The sequence below is a fragment of the Acinonyx jubatus genome, chromosome D1 (genome assembly GCF_027475565.1).
Source record: "Acinonyx jubatus isolate Ajub_Pintada_27869175 chromosome D1, VMU_Ajub_asm_v1.0, whole genome shotgun sequence".
NCBI classification, from domain to species: domain Eukaryota; kingdom Metazoa; phylum Chordata; class Mammalia; order Carnivora; family Felidae; genus Acinonyx; species Acinonyx jubatus.
In genome coordinates this window covers 44,930,389-44,955,718 of record NC_069390.1, presented here as the reverse complement: position 1 = coordinate 44,955,718, position 25,330 = coordinate 44,930,389, and the positions used below count along the sequence as shown (strand labels likewise).

The 25,330-nt window shown below is 35.7% G+C and overlaps 1 protein-coding gene across 7 annotated transcripts in view; it reads right to left on the bottom strand.

The window, feature by feature from the left end:
• Positions 1–25,330, bottom strand: part of BTBD10 (BTB domain containing 10) — an 84,903-nt gene that overhangs the window by 3,044 nt on the left and 56,529 nt on the right. For all 7 annotated transcript variants that reach the window (XM_053203477.1, XM_027073102.2, XM_053203478.1 and 4 more), the window contains 6 exons: positions 20,823–21,019; positions 18,436–18,721; positions 15,293–15,395; positions 13,380–13,500; positions 3,590–3,787; positions 1,054–1,164 (listed from right to left, as the gene is read on the bottom strand). In XM_053203477.1, coding sequence (XP_053059452.1) covers positions 1,054–1,164; positions 3,590–3,787; positions 13,380–13,500; positions 15,293–15,395; positions 18,436–18,721; positions 20,823–21,019 — 1,016 coding nt within the window. The remainder of the gene's footprint in view (positions 1–1,053; positions 1,165–3,589; positions 3,788–13,379; positions 13,501–15,292; positions 15,396–18,435; positions 18,722–20,822; positions 21,020–25,330) is intronic.

Sequence of the window (25,330 nt, the reverse complement as noted above, 5' to 3'; positions counted from 1 at the left end):
TTTACAAAATGACAGAGAACAACACACACTGGTGAAGCAAATGTGTGAGCAATTCCACTGTTTTTAAGCCCAAAGTCTCCTCCCCTTCCTGCAAACACCCTAGTTTTGGTTGTTCTTTCCCTATGTCTTAGCAGCCCATTACTGTCATCTCCAACAGCTCAACTGGTCACTGATCAACACCACTATCAGCATCACAAATATACTGAGAGAGTACTATGTGCAAGGCCCTGTTTTAAGTGGTTTTCCTGTATTGGTTCACTCTATCCTCATAATAGCCCTATAAAGTACTTATTAATGCTCCCATTTTAGATGAAGAAGCTGAGGCAAAGAGAAGTTAAGCACCCTGGCCAAGGTCCTACAACTATTAAGTCATAGGATTTAAACACACAAGCAGTGTGGCTCTAGAACCTTTAATCTTTACACTTTGCCATATTATGCCAAGGGAAATACTTTGTTCTTAGTAAGGGCACTTAAAAGTATCTGACATGACATCTGGAAAAATCTATTTAAATCACAAAGTAAAAGCATCTAAAAATGTACACATTTAAGAAGACGAAATAAGTTTGAAATTTGTATTTAATGTGAAAATAAGTTAACTATTATTATACCTTAAGAACCAGTAAGTTACTAATATGCTTTTACATCCATTTTCAGAAAGTGGTTTTTAGTTCTGTTCGGCTTTGAGGAGCTCCAATGATCACGACTGGGCAAAGAGCTCTGCCAATCTTATGGGAACATGTACATGTGTGCCCAAACATACTATATGGGCTCAGTCAAAAATCATCAAGGTGACCTATGGCAGGAAAGATAAATTCATCTCTCTATATTGTTAGGGGATCTTATGGAATAAATAATTTCTAATGGCTTTCTATCTTCTCAGATAAAGGAAGCTAACATTTGTTATTTATAGGTCTACTGCATGAGCATTCATCTAGTAATCACTTGAGTTCTTCTCAAAGTATGTATTTCTCAAACTATACTCCAAATTGGATTCAATTTTTAGCCTTTTTTTTTTTTAAAGAAAATTAATAGAAAATAATGGAAATATCTTACCTTCTATTCCCAATCTAATCTTCTTAAGACCTCTTTCCTTCAAAACTGATTTGGCCACATCTCTGTTTTCAATGTACTTGAAAAATCTATATAATTTTGTGCTATAAATAACTGGAAACAAAAAAAAAAACCAAAAACATTTTCTTAATAAAAATCAAAGTACTTGGAGATGAACTTAAAATTATCTCCATCTTCAAAGGGGCCTGACAACCCTATAAGCCCAAATCATGGATGCAGTGATGCGGAAGGGTGACTAGCCAACATGACAGGACAATTCAGTACAGTTAATGAATAAGCAAATGTCTACTTAAGTTGAAACCAGAAAAGCTTTAATAACCAATCAGGTAACCCAATCCATAGGAAGAATCTCCTTCTGAAAGATTTATCATATACAAACTTACTAGAATGGGATCTGCCCCAATTTCTTCAAATAAGAGAACTAAAAGATAGCAATATCACATCATTATCAAGCAGCCCAACTCAAGGACTTTGCTGTAATGCCTATAAGGCCTTGTCTGGAAGGGGAAAAACTGCCTCGTCATAAACTATAAAATGGATACATCTTATATTTCACGGATTGAGCAACTATTAATAATTCCCCAAAAAGGCAAAGACCCTCCCCACAAACTGTTTCCAATTCAGGCGAACAGCCCCATTTACTACTGATGTTAAAAAATGGCAGATTCGAGCATGTTCTGCCTAGGTTAGTCTGTTTAGAGCAAACTGGCTTTGCAAAGGACAGACATTCCACTGACAACATGTTGAGTCTTCCAAATGTGCTGGGAACTTCAGGGAGTTAGAGTGATGGACCTTCCTCGCCTTCTGTCTTTCAGGTGGAGTTATCTCCCTTAAAAGGTGAACTGCAAAGGTTTTTTCAAAAAAAGAAAAACACACTCACAAACCAAACATGCTGGTTTAAGAGCCAATAAAAGGAAAATATGTATATAGATGCTACTCATGGGGTAAATTTGTGATTTACATCCTTAAGATTACTGGTATTTTAAAACAAAAATTTGCTGACATCTCAGAATGAATGGTGTATGTCACATTTAGGAAAATCACGCTGAAGAGGCTGTGTTTCCTCAAATCAATCTTCTTTAGTTTGGAACATCTTAGCGCAAAATGAAATATATTTAAGCAAATTAAGTAAAAATGTTTTCAGTCCTCTTTAAGCTTCCAAGCTGAAGATGAAAAACATGAAAACAAACCAAAGAACATGGACATGGAAAGTTCAACAACTCAGAGGGAAAAGCCAGGTCAACCATAGTTCTTCTATCACTATCATGTCATTTCTATGTTCTATAGCTGACTCTATACTTTCTAGTATATCTCTTTTAATCTTTGTTAGCCTTTCATTTTTCCTGTGTTTTGCTCAACTTGTTATTCCACATATTATTACAGAAAACTGTCAGAAAACAAGCTAGGAATGAGGAAACACAACAGAAATGGCTGTTACTCCAACTGTCCAGAGAAGAATCACAACACTAAGTGTATCATGCAAAGGGAGCATCTCAATGTAAACTCTGAAAAGAGCTTCTATAACTTATGTTAAAATGATCTTTTGAATATCTTCAAAAAGAATACCACTTGGGGACTGTTTTGTTTTTAGACAAGGATAAGTAAAACGAAAAAATCAGAGACTAAGGCATTCTGTAAGTTTCTATATTCCTGTATTTTTCACTTAAACCCTAATCTTTACCAAGTCAACATAGACTGGAGTACAGAACAAGGTGCTGGGTTCTTTTATCTAGTTCCTCAAATCATTCTTTTAGCTCTATCTTCTCTAACCTATAAAACTGCTCAAAAATATTATACTGGGTTCATCAAGAAAAGTAATATAAATTTTCTAACAAAAAAATCAAAAGGCTCATATCAGGGAAAGTTTAAAAGTCTATTAAGGAAAAAGTCATTGTTAATGCTCAAGATAATAAGCTGTTTTGGTCAGAAATACCTAACTATAGTTCCACAAAGCTTTCTGAAGGATCATTATATCCTCCAGAACACATATATGATACTAAAAAGGGAATATCTTAGAACTTAAAATCACCCTAGAAATCAATGAGTTGAAGCTTCTCATTTTATATATGAATAAAAATTAATCTAAAAAAATCAGCTGATTTTTTATAATCTACTAACTCCAAGATCTACTTCTGTAGAAGGCTTCTTTCTAAATGCAAAGAAAAAAAAATCCATCAAGATCCAGATACTCAATAAAGAGCAAACCATTTCTGTGCATGACAGGCATTTTGTAAAGGGCCACAGAGTAAATACTTTGGGCTTTGCGAGCCATGCGGTCTCTGTTGCAACTACTCAACTCTGCCACTGTAGCACAAAAGCAGCAAAAGACAATACATAAAACTATTCATAAAAACAGGCAATAGGCTGGATTTTGGCCCACAGCCCATGGTTTGATGACCTGGTGTACGTTAAGAATTCAATGTACTTTCTTTATAAAAACTGTCCTTTGATCAGTATTATAAGATACAGAGAGAATCTATGATGACTCAAGAGAGAGAAAACATGCCACAACACTTACTTTGTGAATACTCTTCTCCCATCTGTGGTGGATACTCTTCATCCCAATCAACCACATCATCATCTGTAAGCACTACTATGTGGCATTCTCGCTCCCCACTCTGGGCACTAGCTACCATGAGAGGCAGGATCATTTCTTCCAGATAAAATTCAAACTGTCTACGAGCACCATCATTTGATAACTCATGCATTAGGGCACCTGAAACGAAACCCACAAAAATACCTTGATTTTTTTGATGACTGACGAGTAAAAGAAGAGCAGAAGGAATACACACACACAACATCCAACCCTACAGACAAAATAATAGTGGTTATTATTTTGTCAAAACTTTTCCTAGGGGCCCTCTGGGTGGCTCATTTGGTTAAGTATCCGACTTCAGCTCAGGTCAGGATCTCACAGTTTGTGGGTTTAAAGCCCTGCACCGGGCTCTGTGCTGATAGCTCAGGGACTGCAGCCTGCTTTGGATTCAGTGTGTCCCTCTCTCTCTGCCCCTCCCCTGCTTGTGCTCTGTCTCTCTCTCGCTCTCAAAAATAAACAAACATTAAAAAAAAACTTGGGGGGGCGCTTGAGTGGCTCAGTCGGTTAAGCGTCCAACTTGGGCTCAGGTTATGATCTCACAGTTCGTGAGTTTGAGCTCCACATTGGGCTCTGTGCTGACAGCTTCGGATTCTGTGTCCCCCCTCTCTCTGCCCCTCCCCTAGTCACACTCTGTCTTTCTCTCAAAAATATATATTTAAAAAAAAAAAATCCTAGGAAGAGATGTTATGGAACTAACTGTAGGATCTTACAGCAAGAAGGGCCAATTAAAAGTATCTAACACAAGCTCCATTTTATACTTCATAAGTGATCTGCCCAAGGTTATAAAACTAATTTGCAAAATTAGAATTAAATCCCCCAACCCCTCCCTAGCCCAGGGTAGTTTTTACTATATCATGTTGTCTTCTATCGATATACGCAATTGTATCTTAGGGTATATCTTAAGGATCTTTTCAGATTGTCCATATGAACTAAAATAGCTCCCACATTCCATCTCCCATGTTTTCTTTCTCAGAAAATTATTCACAAACATTAATATTTCAGTGTAGGCAAAGAAGTGAATTGATTTTGGGATAAGGAAAGCAAAAGGCTAAGTACAGACGTAACGAATAACTTCAATTTCCCAAATACACAGCCACAAACTCACCTGCATTGACCTAATCTTTTTTGTTTTTCTATGTCAATGGCAATGTCCTATCTCCTATTTAAGGCACTACTAATTCAGAACTACTGAGAGGCTTAGAGAAGGAATTAGAACTCAATCTAATCTATAGTCTCCAGAGGGAGGGCTTTTCCCCCCAAACCATGTTGCTAATTATGTAATAGTTATTAATAATATATAATGATATAACAAATGATTAAATAAAATGTTATTATTTAGCCATGCCTCTCTCTAGGCTGGCTACTTCCCATTATGATTTTTTTTTTTTGAATTCCCTCTATAACCAAACTGCAAGGTATATAGGAAGGCTACTTCCCATTATCATTTCTTTTTAATTCCCTTTATCATCAAACTCCTAGATATATCAACACATTGATTTTCCTTTAACTTTTGAACCAATTCCAATCTGGCTTCTACACTCAGTACTCCTCAAAACTGCTCTCAATATAGATTCCCAATGACCTGTAGATTGGTAAAAATAATGAACATCTTTAGATCATGTTTTTATTTGAATTCTCGGTTGAATCTCTTATGAGGACCATCACCCTCTTCTTCTTAAAACACTCTCTTTCCTAAGACTCTCCAAAGCCACTATCCCTGTTTTTCTTTCTCCTCTGGATGTTCTTCAATCATCTTTACCAGCTCTTTCTCCTCTAGCTGTTCATTAAATACCGATGTTTCTCAGGACAACTGTCTTTTCTTCTCCTACCTTATGCTGATAATTCCCAAATTTATTCTACTAATTCTCATCTTCTATATTCTAGATGCATTATATTCAACTGCTTTCTGAAAATCTTTACTGGGATGCCACCTCACAAGTACCTCAAACTCAATATATTCAAAAGTGAATTTAATCATATCTGCTTCTCCCTGCACTGTTTTCTAAAACTGGTCACATCATCCCATTCATTTCTCAGAATCATCTCAGAAGAGTGCCGGGCATATAATAGGTACTTAAATATTTGTAGAATAAATAAGTGAATCCCTGATTCCTCTTTCATATCCTAACTCAATTATTCCCCAAGCCTTATCAAGTCTACCTCTTAAATACACCTTGAATGGTGTCATTTCCTTCTCTGGAATACACTAACTAAAGATAACTGCAACATCTCTTATGCCTCATGCTTTTTTGCAGTGGGACCTTGACATCTCTTCCCAGAAGGTGGAGTCTAACCCTCCCCTTTAATGTAGGCTGGTTATACTGACTTGCTTTAACCAGGGGAGCATTGCAGAGGTGACAGTGTAGGATTTGTGGTTTTGCTTCGGTCTTGGGGAATGCTCACTTTCCAATTGCTTCCCAACCTAACCTAGTGTGCAGGTTTGGAGAAGTCCAAGATGCATGAAGAGGCCACGTGTAGGTACCCTGTTTGACAGTCCTAGCTGAACTCAGTCTTTGAGTCATCCGAGTGCAGGCAGCAGACATGTGAGTGAAGAAGCTTGCAGCCTTCTACGTCACCTCAGCCCTTCAATTATTCATAAGATGAGGACTCAGACATCGTGAAGCAGACAAAAGCCACCTCTACTTGGTCTGAGTTCTTGACCCACAGAATAAAAATGATTGTACTTTATGCTATGTCTGGAATGGTCTGTTGCAGAACAATAATTAACCCGAACACACTCCATCCGCAATGCCCACCCCCAAGTCCAAGTCATCCTTAACTCACCAAACTACTATAAAACCTAATCACATTCCCCCAACGTTTGTTTCGGGCCCTGTGTAATTCATCTTCCTCTCAGCAGCCAAATTACGCATCTCCTCTAGTTTGAATCTGTCACGGCTTATACTATCCTTAGAATAAAAGTCCCAGATCCTCAACTTGGTTCATAAAGGTCTGTTACATGAAAAAGGAGATCACACATCAATGTGTACCGTCCTTTAAAAAAATATTTTCTTTAAACACTACATATAGCCCACGTACGTCTTACATATGTATATATACATCACACACACACACACACACACACACACACACACACACACACACACACACATATATATATATATATATCCCCTACATATAAATTTAGTCTAGCCCGTATTTCTCTCCTGAACTGTAAACATGTATACCCAATGCCCCACTAAGCATTTCCACTTGGATGTCTAGTAAGGGTTTCAAATTTAACATGTCCCAAATCAAGCTTCTAAATTTCTGCTCCCTATGACGTCTCCCCCATCTCACTTAATGGCAACTCCACATTTCAAGTTAAAGTTCTCTTCTGGTGCGCCTGGGTGGCTCAGTTGGTTAAGCGTCTGGCTCTTGACTTTGACTCCAGTCATGATCTCACGGTTTGTGAATTCAAGCCCCACATCAGGCTCTGTGCTGGCAGTATGGAGCCTGCTTGGGATTCTCTCTCTCTCCTTTCCCCCCCACTCTCTCTCTGCCCCTCCCCTGCTCACATGCTCTGTCTCTCTCTCAAAAAAAAGAAAAAAAAGTCCTCTTCTCTCTTCCCCACCCCATATTCCGTTAGCTAGCAAATCCCACAACTCTACCATCTAACATGTCCAGAATTAGATCACCTCCCACTGCTTCCACCCTGATTTAAGCCACCACTCTTACTTGAATTATGGCAACAGCGTCCTAATTATCCCTTTGCTTTTACCTTATTTCTCCTTGCAGTCCATTTCCAACACACCAGCAAAGAGTAATCCTTTTAAGCCACAGTCAGATCAGGACTACAGCACCACACAACTCTACATGAAATTCTGTGTGACCAGTGCCCGTGAAATGGTACAACACGGCAACCTCACAGATCATATCACTCCTCTGTTCAAAACCCTCCAATGGCTTCCCATCTCACTCAGAATAAAAGCCAAAAGATAAAGGCCCTACATGACCTAGGTCCCCGCCTAACCTCATCTCCTACTACGAACACTCTAACTTCCTTTACTCCAACTCTTCGCTGCTCTCAAATATGCCAGGCAAGCTGCCTCAATGGTTGCACTCATTGTTAACCTCTGCCTGAAATTAAATTTTCCTTTCCAAGTAAGGCTTCTCTGGCTATTCTATGTCCCTTCCTTACTTCTTCCCCCTCCTCAGCACCTATCACTAACATACCATATGTTACTTGTTTACCTGGTTTATTGTGTATCTTTCCCCAAAAAGTATTAAGTTCCATTAGAACAGGAAGTTTTGCCTGGTTTGTTCATGCTGTATCCCCAGAACTCAGAAGAGAATGGTACAGAATGAACAGTCATCAGATAGTTGTCCAGTTAATAAATTTTGTTTTCTCCCTACTCCTCTGGCCTTATTTCTCACCTCTCACACTCCATCCCTCCACTCTCACCACACTTCCCTTCTTTCAGTTCGTTAGGTGTGTCATATTCCTTCCAACCTGACAGCCCCTGCAAACACCTTTTCTGCTGCCTGCAACAGTCAGCATCTTATCCTCTTCACCACCCCTTTAGGTGTTAGCTTTAATATCAAGGAGATGATCTGCCATAGTCCCTTTACCACACACTTCTCATAGCATCTCATTTCTTCACTGCATTTTTCACAGCTTTTTATTACTTGTCGAATGCCTGTCTTCCCCGCTAGACTGTAAATGCCATAAAGGCAGGGACAATGTCTTATCCATCACTTCATATTTATATTTATACTCATTCATATTTATTTTCACTCATACTACATGCATGGAACTCCTAGAAAGCTTGATTAAGAAGGGAGGGGATTATAAGTTAAGCAGTAAACTAGAAACGCATAGCTGATACTTAAGAATTAAAGAATTGGAGGGGCGCCTGGGTGGCTTGGTCAGTTAAGCGTCCGACTTCGGCTCAGGTCATGATCTCACGGTCCGTGAGTTTGAGCCCTGCGTCGGGCTCTGTGCTGACAGCTCAGCGCCTGAAGCCTGTTTCAGATTCTGTGTCTCCCTCTCTCTCTGCCCCTCCCCTGTTCATGCTCTGTCTCTCTCTGTCTCAAAAACAAACGTTAAAAAAAAAAAACAATTAAAGAATTGGAAATCCACGCTGCATAGGAAATGTCTGAAGCCATAATGATGAATGGCATCACTTAGAATAAATGTACAGATTCTGTGAGAGAGAAGGTAGCTTAAGACAGAATGCTTGGGAATTACCACATTCAAGAGATATAGGAACAGGGAGCAAGTGAGAGAATAATAAACAGAAGACCTGAAAGAAGGATGTAAAAGAGCCAAAGGAAGAAAGAGTCTAGAAGAAAGGAGTGACTTAACAGTGAAACCTAAAGACAGGGATACCAGCCAGAATTATCACTACATTTTGAAACAACGTTCAAAATATTCTAGACAATTAAATAAGATATCTATCTATCTAGAGAGGGAGGGAGGGAGGGAGGAAGAGTGAGTGTTATTTAGGGGCACTTAGGTGACTCAGTTGGTTAAGCATCCAACTCTTGATTTTGACTCAGGTCATGATCTCATGGTTCGTGAGCTTGAGCCCCACATTGAGCTCTGCACTCCCTCTCGCTGCCCCTCCCTGACACTCATTATTTCTCAAAATAAATACATATTTAAACAAGAATAAAAAAAAATAAAGTGTTATTTACAACAGAGTCAATTATCCACCAAGAATATATAAGAACCACTGAAAAACTATTAGAAATAAAGAGAATCCTGTTAGATGGCTAAATAAATACAAATGTACAAAATTCAGTAGTTTTCTCATATGTTAGCAGTTAGAAAATTTAAACATATTTTACACACAACAAAAATACAAAATATTAAAAAATAAAGAGCAGAAATAAAAATAAAACTTGGGGCCCCTGGGTGGCTCAGTCAGTTAAGTGTCTGACTTCAGCTCAAGTCATGATCTCGCGGTTTGTGGGTTCGAGCCTGGGTCAGGCTCTGTGCTGACAGCTCACAGCCTGGAGCCTGCTTCGGATTCTGTGTTTCCCTCTCTGCCCCTCCCCCGCTTGTGCTCACGCATGCACTCGCTCTCTCTCTCAAAAATAAATAAAATGTAAAAAAAATTTTTTTTAAAGAAATAAAAATAAAACTTAGTAAACAGCAGTTGGAGGAGACGGTACAGTAAATATGTTAATTCTTCTAAAACATTAACTTCAAATAATTCCAATGAAAAACTTAAAATATTTTATTTTTTGATTGTTTTTAATGTTTATTTTTGAGACAGAGTGCAAGCAGAGGAGGGGCAAAGACAGAAGGGGGAACACAGAATCCGAAGCAGGCTCCAGGCTGTGAGCTGTCAGCACAGAGCCTGATGCTGCAAGATGGTGACCTGAGCCGAAGTTGGACGCTTAACAGACTGAGCCACCCAGGAGTCCCTTCACTTAAAATATTTTAAATAATTGTTTTTTAATATCTACAACAGACATAGGTCAGATTTGAGTCTGAGGCTGAAGATTACATAGAGAGGAAAAGACTAATGGTACTAGAGAAGATGACAAGAATTGGAATAGGGTCCTTAAAAATGCATGAGGGATAAAATAATTTACTTATTTGGCAAATGTTTATTGAGTCCTTCCTTACCATGTGTCAGGCACTATGGACACAAAGCTGGAAAGGTACAGTCCCTACCCTCAAGTTCAAACTAGTTTAATGCTACAAACTAAAAAAAATAGAGCAAGACAGAGAGAGAGAAAGAACACACAGTCACTCTTGTCATTTCAGTGTCTCTCTGTTTCCATGACTCCATAAGCAGGCTCTACCTCTAATCTCCCTTTCTCAATAGCTTTGGTAGAACTTTAGTTTTTTAGTCTTTGGTTGCAGTCCCATTGTGTCCTACCTACAGTGTCTTTCTTCTTGGGCCCTCTGAACTGGTGCTTTATTCAAACTTTAAATTTCATTTTCCATACCACTTTTATCCACGGATACTATATTTTCATTTCTTTTAGCCCTGGGCTTTCATTCCTGAGTTCAGCTGTGGTTTTCAAACCCTTATGTGGATTACAGTGTTTGCCTGAGAAGATGGACACTGAAAAAATTTACAGCATAGTTGGGGAGCTACTATTTGCCATAGAGTTCCTTCACTATATGGTAAGTTCTATGACAGAAGATTAAGAAGTCAGTTCCTTCCTGTACTAATCTGAACATACAATTCCTTCTGTCTGGAACATACTTTCTTTTCCCCTTCCTCCAGAAAGTTTCCTTAAGCCTCCACTCCTGAGTTAGGTATGGCTCCTATATTCTCATTTAGTACTCTATTATTTCTCTAACACCATAATATAATTTACTTGTCTGTCTTCCCCACAATACTATAAGCATCATGAAAGCAGGGACTCTGTCTTTTTTTGTTGCCTTTCACATACCTAATATTTGGTATACTATGTGTTCAATAAAAATGCAGAAAATGACAGATAAGGCATTAAATAAGTTATTATTAAAACATATTTGCTAATATAATTATTCACAATATACTTCCATGTAAAAATACTACAAAATAGCATGTACAATATGATACAATACTTTTTAAATTTACTTTTATTTCCTAATTTTGCTATCTTTTTTAAAAGGAAACCTTTATATAATACTATGTGTCAAGCACTATTCATTTCATCTTCACAACAACCCTGTGAAATAAGTAATATTATTGTCTCCATTTTAAGATGAGGGAACTAAGAAACAAAGTTTTAAATAACTTGTCCAAAAAACCCAGTACTCTCTATTCAATAAACATTTAGTACTTGTATGGTTTTAAGTTAAGAGAGACAGACATCTTAGTGTAAAGTGCCATTCCAGTATACAGTTAAGACACATCTTAGCAGGAAAAAATTCAGTTTTGACTCAAGCCTACACCTACACTATCCTTTTATGTTTTTAAAAGGCCATTTTGTCTCTTCAAATTCTGTATAGTTTTAATAAAGTCTATGAAAATCTCTACATTTTAAAAAAACGTGTATTACAAATACTCTAGAAACAGTTACAAATAATTATTTAAAAGCCAAAAGTCTAGAAAAACCATTTGGCATGTATTTTACATAAAGACTCTTACCTTTAATTCCATAACAAATAAATGAGACTTAACAGTGATGACAAGGTCTATGTCCAAAGGATTACAAAACCAAATCCACATCAATTTTTTATCTGACAGTCACCAAAATTCAACATCTAATTATATGAAATGAAATTAAAAATGGTCCCATGAATAAAAAACACAAGACATGAACTAAAAAATCTGTAATAATGCTCATGGTTTAGTAAAAACATTTTTCAAGATGTGAAAACACAGAAACTTTGCTTGTGTTTACACATGTATGCTCTACCTGTCCAACTATCTGACTTTAAACTTTTAAATATCATTTCTAGAGAAATGGACTCAGAGGTGGACCAGCCACTTTGTCTCAACCTACTGATATTTTTATGGAGACTTTTTAAAGAATTTTTGGCAATAATAAAGTGGTACTTAGGGAAAAACTTAATAAGGCCACATATTTTCAATGAGAGCTTAACTAAGTATGAAAAAAAAATAGCCATATTGAAGCATACAGTAGGTGCCTTAAATTTCTAAATAATATTTCCATTCCCAGTTTCTAACACACTAAACTTTTGAGAAGGTATGCCAAGCTAGTGTTGAGTTTAGGTTAATCAGGTAAAGATAACCATAAGGCTGAGATTAACAAGGTTATAACCATGCATAGGAAACTTTTTAAGTGGCTTTCCACCATATATAGGATAAAAATATAAGAACATGAGTTTGGATTTAAAGACTTTCCATAAAGTGGTTCATTTATTTATTCCCATCTCCTTCTGGTACTGATACAAAGTCTCTGCTCCAACTAGGTTGTTTTCAAAATATATCTTTTGCATCTTTATTCCAAAAATTTCAACATTAGAGTCACCTCTCTACTCTACTCTTTCTAAGTTATTCCTATTTATTCTTTACTACCTGCTTCTTCTGAACTCTTTCTCAATCCTTCTAGCCCACAATAACCTCTCCTGAACTTCTTCAACCACTTAACATCCAAATCAACATCTGAAAATTCTCCTATTCTATTTTAACCTTTCTGTGTATTATCACCCTTCCTCACCCCACCCCAGGCATGGCATAACAATGAGAGCGAGGGATGTTGTGGAGGTAGTGAGGGGAAAATATCAAAAAGTTAGGATTTCCAAAGTTCTAGACTCTGCTCTGAGGCTGTTTGATGTTCTCAAAGTGACTTGGCCCTTGTTATGAACTGAGGGTTAAGTATCCAGTTTAAGATCTGTAATGACAAATACTGTTTTTGAGAATTATTTTTATCTTCCACAGGGGCTTAAGACATTATTTCACATGCAAAGTACAAATATAGTTAAATTTTTGGTTGATGTGATCTGAAGAGTGAGGCCAAATACCGTACTTGACCAAAGCCAGGGTTCCCAAGCTGGAAGATAAAGAGTTGCAACAAAAGACAGAGACAGGGATCAAGGAGGAAATCTGGGAGAGTCTATCAAATAATAAATACATGCATACATAAATATATACATAAAATTTCTAAAAAGTTTTGGAAAATTGCACAAGATCTTGTAAAGATCTCTGTAGACTTCCACAAATCATCCTGATGGTATTAGAATGCTTTATAATCCAATTAAATATTTGATGCCTAGGTAAATAGCACTATTTCAGGCTTTTCATTCCAATACTGTAACTCTACAAACCACTTACACAAAAAACATCATACTTACTGAGATCTCTACATTTAATAGTACTATATTCAAAAGAAATACAAAGATAGTCGCATGCTTCTCTCAGTTCAGGAATAGATATGCCATCAGGACAACGGATTATTCCTGTTTTGTAGTAATCCTACAAAAAAAGTAAAGAATGCATAAAACATCTAGAGCACAAGGTGTCCAAAACCTTTTTATTAAAATTAAGCTGGCAGCATTTTCAAAAACAGTGGAGCTCTGAGATTTCTGAACTGTGGAATTTTAAAGTTAGATGGGACCTCAGTTCATCTAACCACTTCTTCATTTTACCAATATGAAAACTTGGGTTCACTGACTCACCCAGTCATATGATTATTTAATAGCAGAGGAAAGATTAGAACCCAGGTCTCCCCATTAATGATGCATTTCTTCTCTCTATTGTATCATGCCAATTCACATGTATTTTCCCCTCTGCAAGTTATTTTTCTATATAACTATCATCAAATTTTTAAACTTTTTTTAAAAAAGAAAGGTAAGGGGCACCTGGGTGGCTCAGTTGGTTAAGTATCTGACTTCAGCTCAGGTAATGATCTCATGGTTTGTGAGTTCAAGCTCTGCATCAGACTCTGCACTATCAGTGCAGATTCTCTCTCTGTCTCCCTCCCCTCTCCCTCTTTCCCAAAATAAATAAACTGAAAAAAAAAAAGTTAAGTGACTGATTTTAAGTTACCTTCAATATTACCGAGAAAATTGAGCAAAATTTATGGTTCTTAATAAAGAACTTAAAAGTCATATCCAAATATTAAAATATATAAACAGAATGCACAGTTAGATAGTCTTCCAAATACTATTCTTTGGTGTGTCCAATTTTATGATGAACAATCAATAGCCCTCATTTCTAAAATCTACTTGAAAAGTTAAGGGTTAGCCCCCAAACTTCTTGTCACCTCTACTTGGAGGGTCAAGTGGAATTGTAAGCACTTATCCCCCAAATCAAGATCTTCCCCACCCCTCCATCAAGCTTCCTTGTGGTTCTGAGCCACAATAACGCACTTAATAAAGCTGCTACACCAGTGGAAGCAAGATGTCTTCTGGTACTTGTCCAAGTACTAACAACCCAATCAAGATCAATTTCTTTTCCTATCTTGTACCTCAGGATCCCCCTGCCTACTTTCCCTAAAATTATTTCAGGAAACCGTATTTTCAGACCGTGGCATAAACTGTCACACACTATAAATCAAATCTTTATCACTAATTTGAAATTATAAGAAGGGACTCTAATACTAATTCAAATATTCATCAAAATAAAAGGTGAAAATCTCAAAACAAGGTTTAAAATGAAGATGCTAACAACTACATTTTGGAGATGACTTTTACATGTTCATAACTGTCCACAGTGCCAGTTATGTGCAATAAAATATTAAAATTCATCTAGTCTCATTCATTCTCAGGTAGCAAAAAATGATCAACTTATTGTATTTAAGAGAATTAGGAAGGGAGGAGTAATATGACTCCAGAAGTATTATCACTAAACCCTTGAAAGAACTGCCTATTTATACCTAAGAGGTAAATCATCCCCTGTCCTATCTGTGCAAAAGTCATAAAATTCATTTATTTGTGTCGTATTACCTTTATGCACTAAAATAAAAATAAATGAAATGGTATTTTTAAAACAATATTAATATTAACAATATTATTAATAATTATTAGTTATATTAATATAATATCAATTATATCATATATTATATAAAACATAATATAAAATATTAATTATATAATATAATGTTAATTATATAACTAATTATTAATAATTATTAATAATAATATTAGTATTATTTAAAACAATATTCTGCATACAGATATACAAATTGAACTCTGCTTCCAGTCCAAGTACCTGCCAAAAAGAGGTTATGTGATTTAGCAAATACATGTAAGAAACAAGCACTCACCAGAATAGCTCGAAACACAGTGGAGCCAATTCCCTCTGCCACTTCATACTCTCCCTTCTCATTGGGACGTGTAAAATTATGTTCTCTGCCAGATCCAAACATCCTATGATGATAAATAATTGAGAAATGTAACAAACACGATACTTCCTTCAGAGGGAAAATTTATTTCATGTACATAAGTAAAAAGGAATTAAAATTTATCAGATTAGTTCAAAACATTCTTTATTTTTATTTTTGACAGAGAAAGAGAAAGCAAGCACACAAGCAGGGAAGGGGCAGGGGGGGGGGGGGGCGGGGAGAAAGAGAATCCCAATCAGACTCCATGCTGTCAACACAGAGCCCTGATGAGGGGCTTGATCCCACAAACTGTAAGATCATGACCTGAGCTGAAACAAAGAGTTGGACACTTAACCAACTGAGCCATTGAGGTTGAGGTGCCCCTACCTCAAAAATTCTTATCAGCAATTTATTCTGGCAAATATAACAAATGAAGAAATAGTAAAAGCACTTCCTTTCTGATGGGAGGGAACAAGAGTATAGATTCCCTATAAGCAAACAAAATCAAATGATAAAATTCTGAAGCTAAAGAACTTTCCAGCTCCTGCTTCTCAGGGGGGAAAAAAAAATCGATCAATCAATCAGTCTAAGGGGAAAGATGATTTTTATACTAATCTTACCAGAAAGAAAAAGAAAAAGGAAACCATGTTATCTGTGCCTTCTCCTTAAGACTGCTGCCTTCTTCACTGCAAAGTTAATGCTGTCGTGCAGCACATACAGGAAAAAGGCAGATGAGGCTGTTTCACTTTTCATAATTTTAACTATAAATCTAAGAAATATCACTCGGAATTCTTACACTTGCATCTTAGAACTGAAAAAAACAGCAATCAAATGCTCAGGTAGAGAGGAAGGAAGAAGTTAAGAGATGAATGAAAAGTTTAAACAAATGAGTAAAAAGCTCTTAACATTAATTTTTACATAAGAAAATACCAATTTGTATTTTTTCAAGTAATACTCTTGGCCCTTTAAAAATAACTATTTTGACAAGAGGCAACTTGCAGAATATGTTCTTTGAAATTTTCCCAAGAAAATTTAAAAATTGTGATTAAAGGAAGTTGAACCTCAGAATTCCATGATACCATTGTTCCTAAAGTAAACATGGCTGAGTATTCCACTCAACAATTTCCCAATTAAAATGGTTTCCTCTTTTATTATAACACAGAAATCTATGAAAAACAAAGCTTTTTCATTTCAAAGTTTCCAAAAGAATGCCAACTGCTTTTTACAGTTCCCATGAATATTAATTTTCATTAATTACTCAACTGACGTTGGAAAAGATGACTTCACTGATTTAAAAAAAAAAAAAGACAACAGTCTTTCAGGAATCAAATGTCATGTAATTTTCTCAAATACTTGAAATAAAAACAAACTTATTTTTTAAGTAATCTCTAAACCCAATGTGGGGCTTGAACTTATAACACCGAGATCCCATGCTCTATAGCCTAAGCCAGCCAGGTGTCCCTTAAATACTTGAATTTTTTTTTACAAAAGCAGAACACAGATCAATCTGGATACACACACACACATATGCATGCACACACATATGTTGTTGGGCTTTGTTTTTTCTTTTTTTAAATGTAGCATAACAAATGAAACAAAATTTCAAATATCTACTTTTTAAGTATGTTTCTTTAAAGTTTAGGTAAATATAAAAAGTATTAATAGTGTCAAGTCATCCTCCTGACACCTCCCATCAATAATATCCCTTTGTGGGGTGCCTGGGTGGCTCAGTCGGTTAAGCAGCCGACTTCGGCTCAGGTCATGATCTCGTGGTCCATGAGTTTGAGCCCCGCGTCGGGCTCTGTGCTGACAGCTCAGAGCCTGGAGCCTGTTTCAGATTCTGTGTCTCCCTCTCTCTGACCCTCCCCTGTTCATGCTCTGTCTCTCCCTGTCTCAAAAATAAATAAAACGTTAAAAAAAAGTTAAAAAAAATAATACCCCTTTGTGCTGCTAAAAATACATAAAAACCATAATTATTTTTTTCCTGAGAGATAGAAAGTCTAATTGCCAATGTTAAAAGGAGCATTTATTTGAAAATGTAGTGTCATACATTAGCTTTTATTCTGTATGCAGAGATACTAAGAAATCACACATACACATAGACACATTCTAAATAGTTGGTTCCTCATATGCGACCTAGGAAAAAAAACAAGTTTTTTCTACATGTTAACTTCTATTCCATTTATATGCTCTTTCTTTTTATACTTGAGTGAATAGAAAAAGATACTAATTTTACAATGAAAAGGTATTTGATCCTAGTTTAGGACACGTTGAAAAATCAAGTGTATATTGACTGTATCATTCTTAAGACTGCAGTTCCCACAACTACAAACTACGTTAATCTTTACTCTGAACCAGCAAAGATTTGAGAATGGCTAGTACCTCTCCTTCATTCTACTAACTACTTGTTAATAATGTTTCTTTTTTTTAAGTATCTACATCAAACTGACAATTTATGCTGACTTTTCAGATAACCAACCTGGTGGGTTTTCTTTAAACAATGCTGATGCCTGCTATATTTGGTGGTTGAATTTGGGAGCCCCCAGGTGAAGAAAGCACATTATTTCTGTTAAATTTACCTTGTCACATACACTTTAAGGTTTTCGGCTGTGCAGATCGTTTGGGACCCTATCTTCATTAACTAATATATGCAATTGTTTTTCCTGCTGATACAGCAAAGATGGTTAGAAATAAAACTAAGTTCAAGAGGCGCCTGGGTGGCTCAGTCGGTTAAGCATCTGACTCTTGGTTTCAGCTCAGGTCATGATCTCATCATTTGTGGGATCGAGCCCCGCGTCGGGCTTCGCTTCTGCCTGTTTGGGATTCTCTCTCTGCCCCTCCCCACTCACACTCCCTCTCAAAATAAATAAAAAATAAAAATGAACTTAAAAAAAAACTTGAAGTTTAAGACCTGGCTCTACCACTTTCTAGTTGTATTAACTTGAACACTTTATTTAACCTCCAAAGCTCGGTTCATCTGTACAATAGCAATGCTACATTCCAAGAAAGAATTACTATAAAACATAAATAAATAAAATAATGTGAAAGTGCTTTATAATACTACAAAGAACGGCAATAATACAAACCTGCCCAACATTGTATTTGGCTGTGCAGTAAAAATGGATGGGTCTACAACAAATCTAGTGTTATCCACTATCAGTGTTACTCGTTCCGACGTTCTTACGTTCCGAGCTCCTTCTTTTGCATTTTCATATACAAACACCATCTCCCCAGATGTCTTACAGCTACCATCTGAACTTGACTGACTACTGTTTCTGCTGCTGTTCCCGGCACTGCTACTAGAACCATTTGGAGATGCCTTCTGAGGACGAGGACTGCTTGGACGAGAGGAACTGTGGTCTTTTTCTCGTTCTGAAAGAAAGATGTTTAAAAAAGCTATGCAAATCGTCCTCTAAAAAATTCAAAATCCACATATAGCTTCTAAAAATCCTGATGTAGAAAAGTTGTTTTAAATCACAGTATTTCTCCTTTTTGATTTCAAGTAATATTTCCACAGAACACCATAAATATTATTTCCCAGAAATAAAACCTAAAACCCCAAAATGTTTTCTACATTAATTTTTGTAGATTTCTTTTAAAGATGTACTGATGGCTAATGCTGACCCAGACCAATCAAAATTAAGGTAAACTTTATGATATTATTGTATTTAAAAATATACAGAAACCCAAGAACAGAATAGTCTTCCAACTCAAATAACTAAGCAATGAAAACTAGTAAACGATTAATAAAAATACCAATTTTAACTGTCCTAAATTCTAAAAGTATTAGTACTATTCTGAGAACACAAAGTACAAACTGAGGACTCTCACTATGTTAATGAGAGCATTACCAAACTAGTAATTTATCTCACAAAAGCAAGGTCCCAAAGGAAGAAAAAAAATCACTAAGGACACAGAAAGTATTTGTATTTTTCAAATGACTTTTAATGTCTCCCACATAAAATGGCTTCAACAGCTGATGCTATAACTTTTGCTTGAATAAAAGCACTGCCACAAATTTTATAGGACCATATGATTACTATCTATAATTTTAATTAGGTAGGAAATAGTGTTAAAATTCAGAAGATACTCTTTAGCTGTTCCAATATTCTACAAAGGGAAAATTAAAACTAAGATTAGATTCTGTGGTAAATTCCCTTTAGAGGCTAGATAACTAAACTTTAAAGGTGACCTAAAAATGTACCTCCATCTCATCAGATTCATCAGCTTCTGCCAAATTCCTCCATGACTCAGGCTACTTAGAACACTCTGTACAGCTTTACTGATTATATAATTAGGTTGGCTATATCTCCAGAGATATTCTGACACCTCCATTTTATTGCCTGTTTCCAGAATGCTGGTAGCATCCCAAAAGCAAAATTTGCTGAATAAAATCATTTATTACATCCTCCTATTCTCTTCCCAGATACTGAACTTAGCATACAACAACTTATTTATACTTGTGTTGATTTCTGGCTTATCAGTGCTAGTTTGACTTTAAGGACCTACTTTGACATTGATATGATAACTTCTCTGTATAATTAGGCTCTAAGATGAACGATTTTGATTTATAACAATCAAAAACAGGGGTGGTTGGCTCAGTTGGTTAAGCGTCTGACTTCAGCTCAGGTCATTATCTCACAATTCGTGAGTTCAGGGCCCCGCTGACAGCTCAGAGCCTAGAGCCTAGAGCCTGATTTGGATTCTGTCTCTCCCTCTCTCTTTGCCCCTCCCCTGCTCGCACTGTCTCTCTCAAAAATGAATAAGCATTAAAAAAATTTTTTGGAACAATCAAAAACAACCTCAAATATTAAGTCAAGGTATTAAATGTGCCCCTTCCCCAGGGGCAAATGAAAATCAGCATGCTCACACTGCTTATGTACCTCTGCTTCAGACTGGTGCATGCATTATAGTCACACAATGTATTTACCTCAAGTATAATAATGTTCATTTATAGTAATAAGTAGGAAGAAAAAGACCTGAGCTACTTGTCAAGAAAACAAAACACTTCACACCTTCTTTTTCATCTTCTATTTTTGGAATTAAAAATTCTGTCAAAATTCAAAATAAATTACATGATGGTTATTCTAGCTTTTACTTCCTTTTCTAGCATGATTAACCAAGAATTACTATCAATAGTCTACTACAAATTTAAAAAATAAACCACTGCCATGTATCTCATAAGATAAAAATCAATTTGAAAGATTTTAAAAATCTACTTATAACAGTTTTAAAGCCTTTTTAAAATCACTTCTTTTAGAAGGCCGTCCTAGATTCTTTAAAAAAAAATTCATTTTTAAGTCTCATTTAATAAACTGATCTTTTCATAGCAAGAAGCTAAGTTTAAATAGAAGCAACTGAATAGAAGTTAATTTTACCTTGAAGTACTACGCACAATTCACTGTCATTACTGCTTTAACAAGGTAACTGCATGCTTATAAAAACGTCAGGAAGATTAGTGAATTTTACATACCAACATGGTGCTGTCGTGTTGGAGAAGTAACATTTCTAATACAAGGAGTGAGTTGAGATTCCGTTCTTTCATGAGATGAATCTCGCGATCTGTCACTTGACCTTCGTCTATCTCTTGATCGTTCATGTCCCCCACTAGCACCATGTAGACTCATTTTGGTGTGGTCAACAACTCCTTTAGCAACACGTGCAGGAGTACTAATAAGTCAGAAAACAAAATTAACCATAAAAGTAGAACGTAAGATTACAAATGCTTTTAAAGAAAAAAGCAATTAACATAAAACTACTACTATTTTGAAGTGTAAGAATCAAATGCTAGTTTACAATTCTGAAATGCAATTTACCTTAAACTTGTAGGTTTTATAAATTCTGAAACATTGTATCTTTAAAGATCATATAATCCAATTCAGTTTTTTTAAGAATGACAAAACTAAAGCCCAGAAATGTTCATTAACTTTTGAGTTAGTATAGTAGTAATAGTAGTTGACACCACCGACATCTCCTAAATATTGTTCAAATACTTTGCTCTCTTTGATTTGGGGGATGGGGAGGTGGAGCAAGAACACCAGCTTCTGGAACTCTTAAAAAAATGCGGTATGGGACAAAGTAATTGGTTTCCTAGCCAAATAAAATACGTCTACATGCTAACTTTAATCAGCTAATTTTGATTTTGACTAACTCTTCATAATTTTTCAAAATCATTTCTCTAAAAACTTTACTATGCTGTGTAAAGTCACAGAATTGAAAATTTTAAAACACCTTAGGTAAATCTGCTCATGAGAAGTGAATAACTGAGAATGATGATTTATGTGGTTGACAGAATTCAGTAACAAAATTATTTATAAACTTGTATGTACTATGTGCACAATGCTATAAAGAAGCACCCTCAAGGAACTTATGATTTAAGTGTAGCAGTAATACATGAACATGTAGAAATTTAAACAAGAGTTATCTCAAATTTCACATGTAAAATGGCTAAATATATCTCAAATATTTAATAAACAAGTTACAGATAATAAATGCTTTAAGATCTCAGAAGAAGAAGACATCACTATAAAGTTAAACACTGGTGAACCAAGGTGCTGGCAAATAAAATTTTAATAATCAAAATACATTGCAGGTAGGAAAACTGACAGAACAGAGCCAGACCTAATTAATATACTGGAAATTTACCATCTTAGCATATATCATGGTTCATGGTTTAAAAATACTACAGTTTGTTATAAATAAAAATAGAAGAAACGTCACAGCTTTAGAGAAATACAGACTTAGAATCGATTTGTACTTGAATACTTAATCGCTCAACGCTGTTGAATATTACTTAACATTTTGAAACCTTAGCTTCCTCATGTGTAAAATACAGGTTCGATTTACTCTGTAGGCTTAATATAAGGATTAAAAGAAGTATAAGCAAGCTACCAGCAATGTACCTGCACAAAAGAATCACACATTAAATACTAGTTTAGTTATGACCGATGAAGATATTAAAGTTCACTTATGAGATTGCTCAGTCACGAGATATTTAGTAGATATGCTAATAACACTGTAACTCAAGCCATTTGATTCATTCCAGGGCCCCCTCCATAATATCACCCTGCACTCCATCACTGAAACCACACTAATTAAAATTTAATCTTCTTGATTTCATTTTAAATTCCATAGTGCTTCAGGGTCATCTCCTCTGTTGGCCTATTACCTATAATTCTTTGTTATTTTAGTGGTTTCTTTCATTATGAAAATCAGTCATCACCTCATTGTAACAGACTACAAAGATAAAAGATAAGGCCAATTTTTGCATTTACCCTAAGAGTTACTTGTAGGAAAATAAAGACAACCTATCACCCTTTGTCAGTTGTCTTTCATAAACCTATAGAAAAAATAAAAAATTCTACCACCTTTTTTCAGTGAAAGAGATCAGAGTAGGATTGCATCTTTGAAACGTATTTTTTCTTCGAATAGAAAATATTCTACTGCATTCATGGTAAAAACCTTAGAGTAGAAACAATGGACTTTCTGGTTTATGTCCTAAAGTAGGAAAAAGAAAGCAATCTACAATAACGGAAGGATTATATATTGAAAAAATTAACTCCTCAAATTATTCTAGCAGTTAAGTTTTAAATGTGTCAAGAAGCACATTTTCAAAATATGAATCTAACTGATAATCTAATGGATATGGTATATACAACAACTACAACTAAGGCAAATGCAGGACAAATTTCAGTTTGAGCAAGGGCCAAGCAGACTGATTAATTGAAAAAACATTTCCACCAGACATCCCTGTAACTGAAACATTAAATACTACTAAGCATTCTGCTAAAATACTGGCTTCGCTTCTAAACTGTATAGATTTTAAATAAATACAAAAGTTGTCATAATATACTTCCATTCTTTCTTTTCATTCCCAAGTGGAATGTACTCTGAATCAGATCTTCAAAACCAGATGTCATGGAAGACTAATGATGTCCTACTTTATTTAATTAAATAATTTTAGATCAGAAAAGCACTCCAAGGGCAAAAATAATTAACATGTGTAAAAGAAAATGAGGACAAGCAAGTTCATAGGGGATAAGTCTGCTTCATGCTGCATTTAAAAGAGTTGGAGATATGTGACTGACATCTATTTCTAGTCAAGACAAAATAACAAGGACTGCATTTACTTTCCTATCTGGAAAAATAACCGAAATGGATAAAATATATAAAACAATGGTTTGCAAGACACAGCACATCAGCAAAGAAAGAGTGATCCCTGAAAGATCAAAAACAAAGGAGATAACTGCTCCAAATTACGGTCTTCGAGTTTCCAGGGGCACCTGGGTGGCTCAGTTGGTTAAGCATCTGACTCTTGATTTCGGCTCAGGGCATGACCTCAAGGTTCATGAAATGGAGCCCCACATTGGGCTCACTCTGACAGTACAGAGACTGCTTGGGATTCTCCCTGCCTCTCTCTGCCCCTTCCCTGTTCACACAGTCTCTGTTTCTCTCAAAATAAATACACTTTAATAAGTAAATAAATGAATAAAAAATAAAGGGGAGGAATGAATTTTCAGGCAAACACACAAAAAGATGAATGAATTCATCATGAGCAGACCTGCATTAAGAAGAGTTACAGGAAGCCCGTTAGAAGAAAAAGTAATGCTAGATGAAAATATGAATCTACACAAAGGAATGAAGAACACTGGAAATAATAACTGCCTGGGAAGATATAGGCTTTTTTAATTGTTTAAATCTCTTTAAAGGATTAAACAATAATTTTAAGAATACAGCATGTGGTTTATAACATACACATATAACTATAATAGCATAGTTTGGGAGGAGACACACAGAAGTACACTACTGTGGCTCTTAAACCATTTCTTGTGTTCTGTAATATCATTTGAAGATAGGCTAATAAAGATGTGTATTATAAGCCCTAAAACAACCACTAGAGAAATAAAGAATTACAGCTAATAAGCCAACAAAAGAGAAAATAAAATTGTAAAAAAAAAAAAATACAGTTAATCTAAAACAGGGCAAAGGAAAAAGGGGGAGGATGGGGACACAAGAACAAATGGGACAAATAGAAAATAAACAGCAAGATGACAGACTTAACCTTAATCATATCTATCATTACATTAAATGTAAGTGGCCCAACCCACAAAAGATTATCATCACACTGGATACATAAGTCAGACCCATCTATATGCTGCCTACATGAAACACACTTTAAATATAAAGCTACAAAGAGGTACAATATTAATGGATAATGAAAGATAAAACATTGTAAACACTAATCAAGAGAAAGCAAAAGTAGCTATGTTAATATCAGACAAAGCAGACCACAGAACAAAGAACATGACCAAGGCATTTCATAAGAATAAAGGAACATATTCATTAAAAGCACATCCCAGGGGTGCCTGAGTGGCTCAGTTAGTTGAGCTTCCAAACCTTGATTTCAGCTCAGGTCATGATCCCAGGTCTATGGGATCAAGCTCCGCATTGGACTCCATGCTGGTCATACAGGCTGCTTGGGATTCTCTCTTTCCCTCTGCCCCTCTCCCCCACTCATGCTCTCTCAAAAAATTAAATAAAAAATAAAACAAATAAAAGCATGTCCCAAAAGTCCTTCTGCCTCATAACAGAGCTTCAAGATACATGAAGCAAAAATTACAAATATAAAATTACAAGAACTCCACAATTATGACCAGAGATTTCAATACTCTCCTTGTAATACGAAATGGAGCAAGTAGGCAGACAATCAGAAAGATGAATACAATTTGAACACTAATAACTGCCTTGACCTAATTGACATTTATAGAACATTTAACCCAGTAAGAGCAAAAACTTCATGTGTTTCACATCCACACAAAACATTTACCAAGACAGACTATATTCTGGGCACCAAAACAAGTCTCGATAAATTTAAAAGAATTTAAACACATACAATATGTCCTCTGATTACAATGGAATTAGATTAAAATTCAATAACAGAACAATATATGGAAATTTCCCAAATATTTGGAAATTACATAA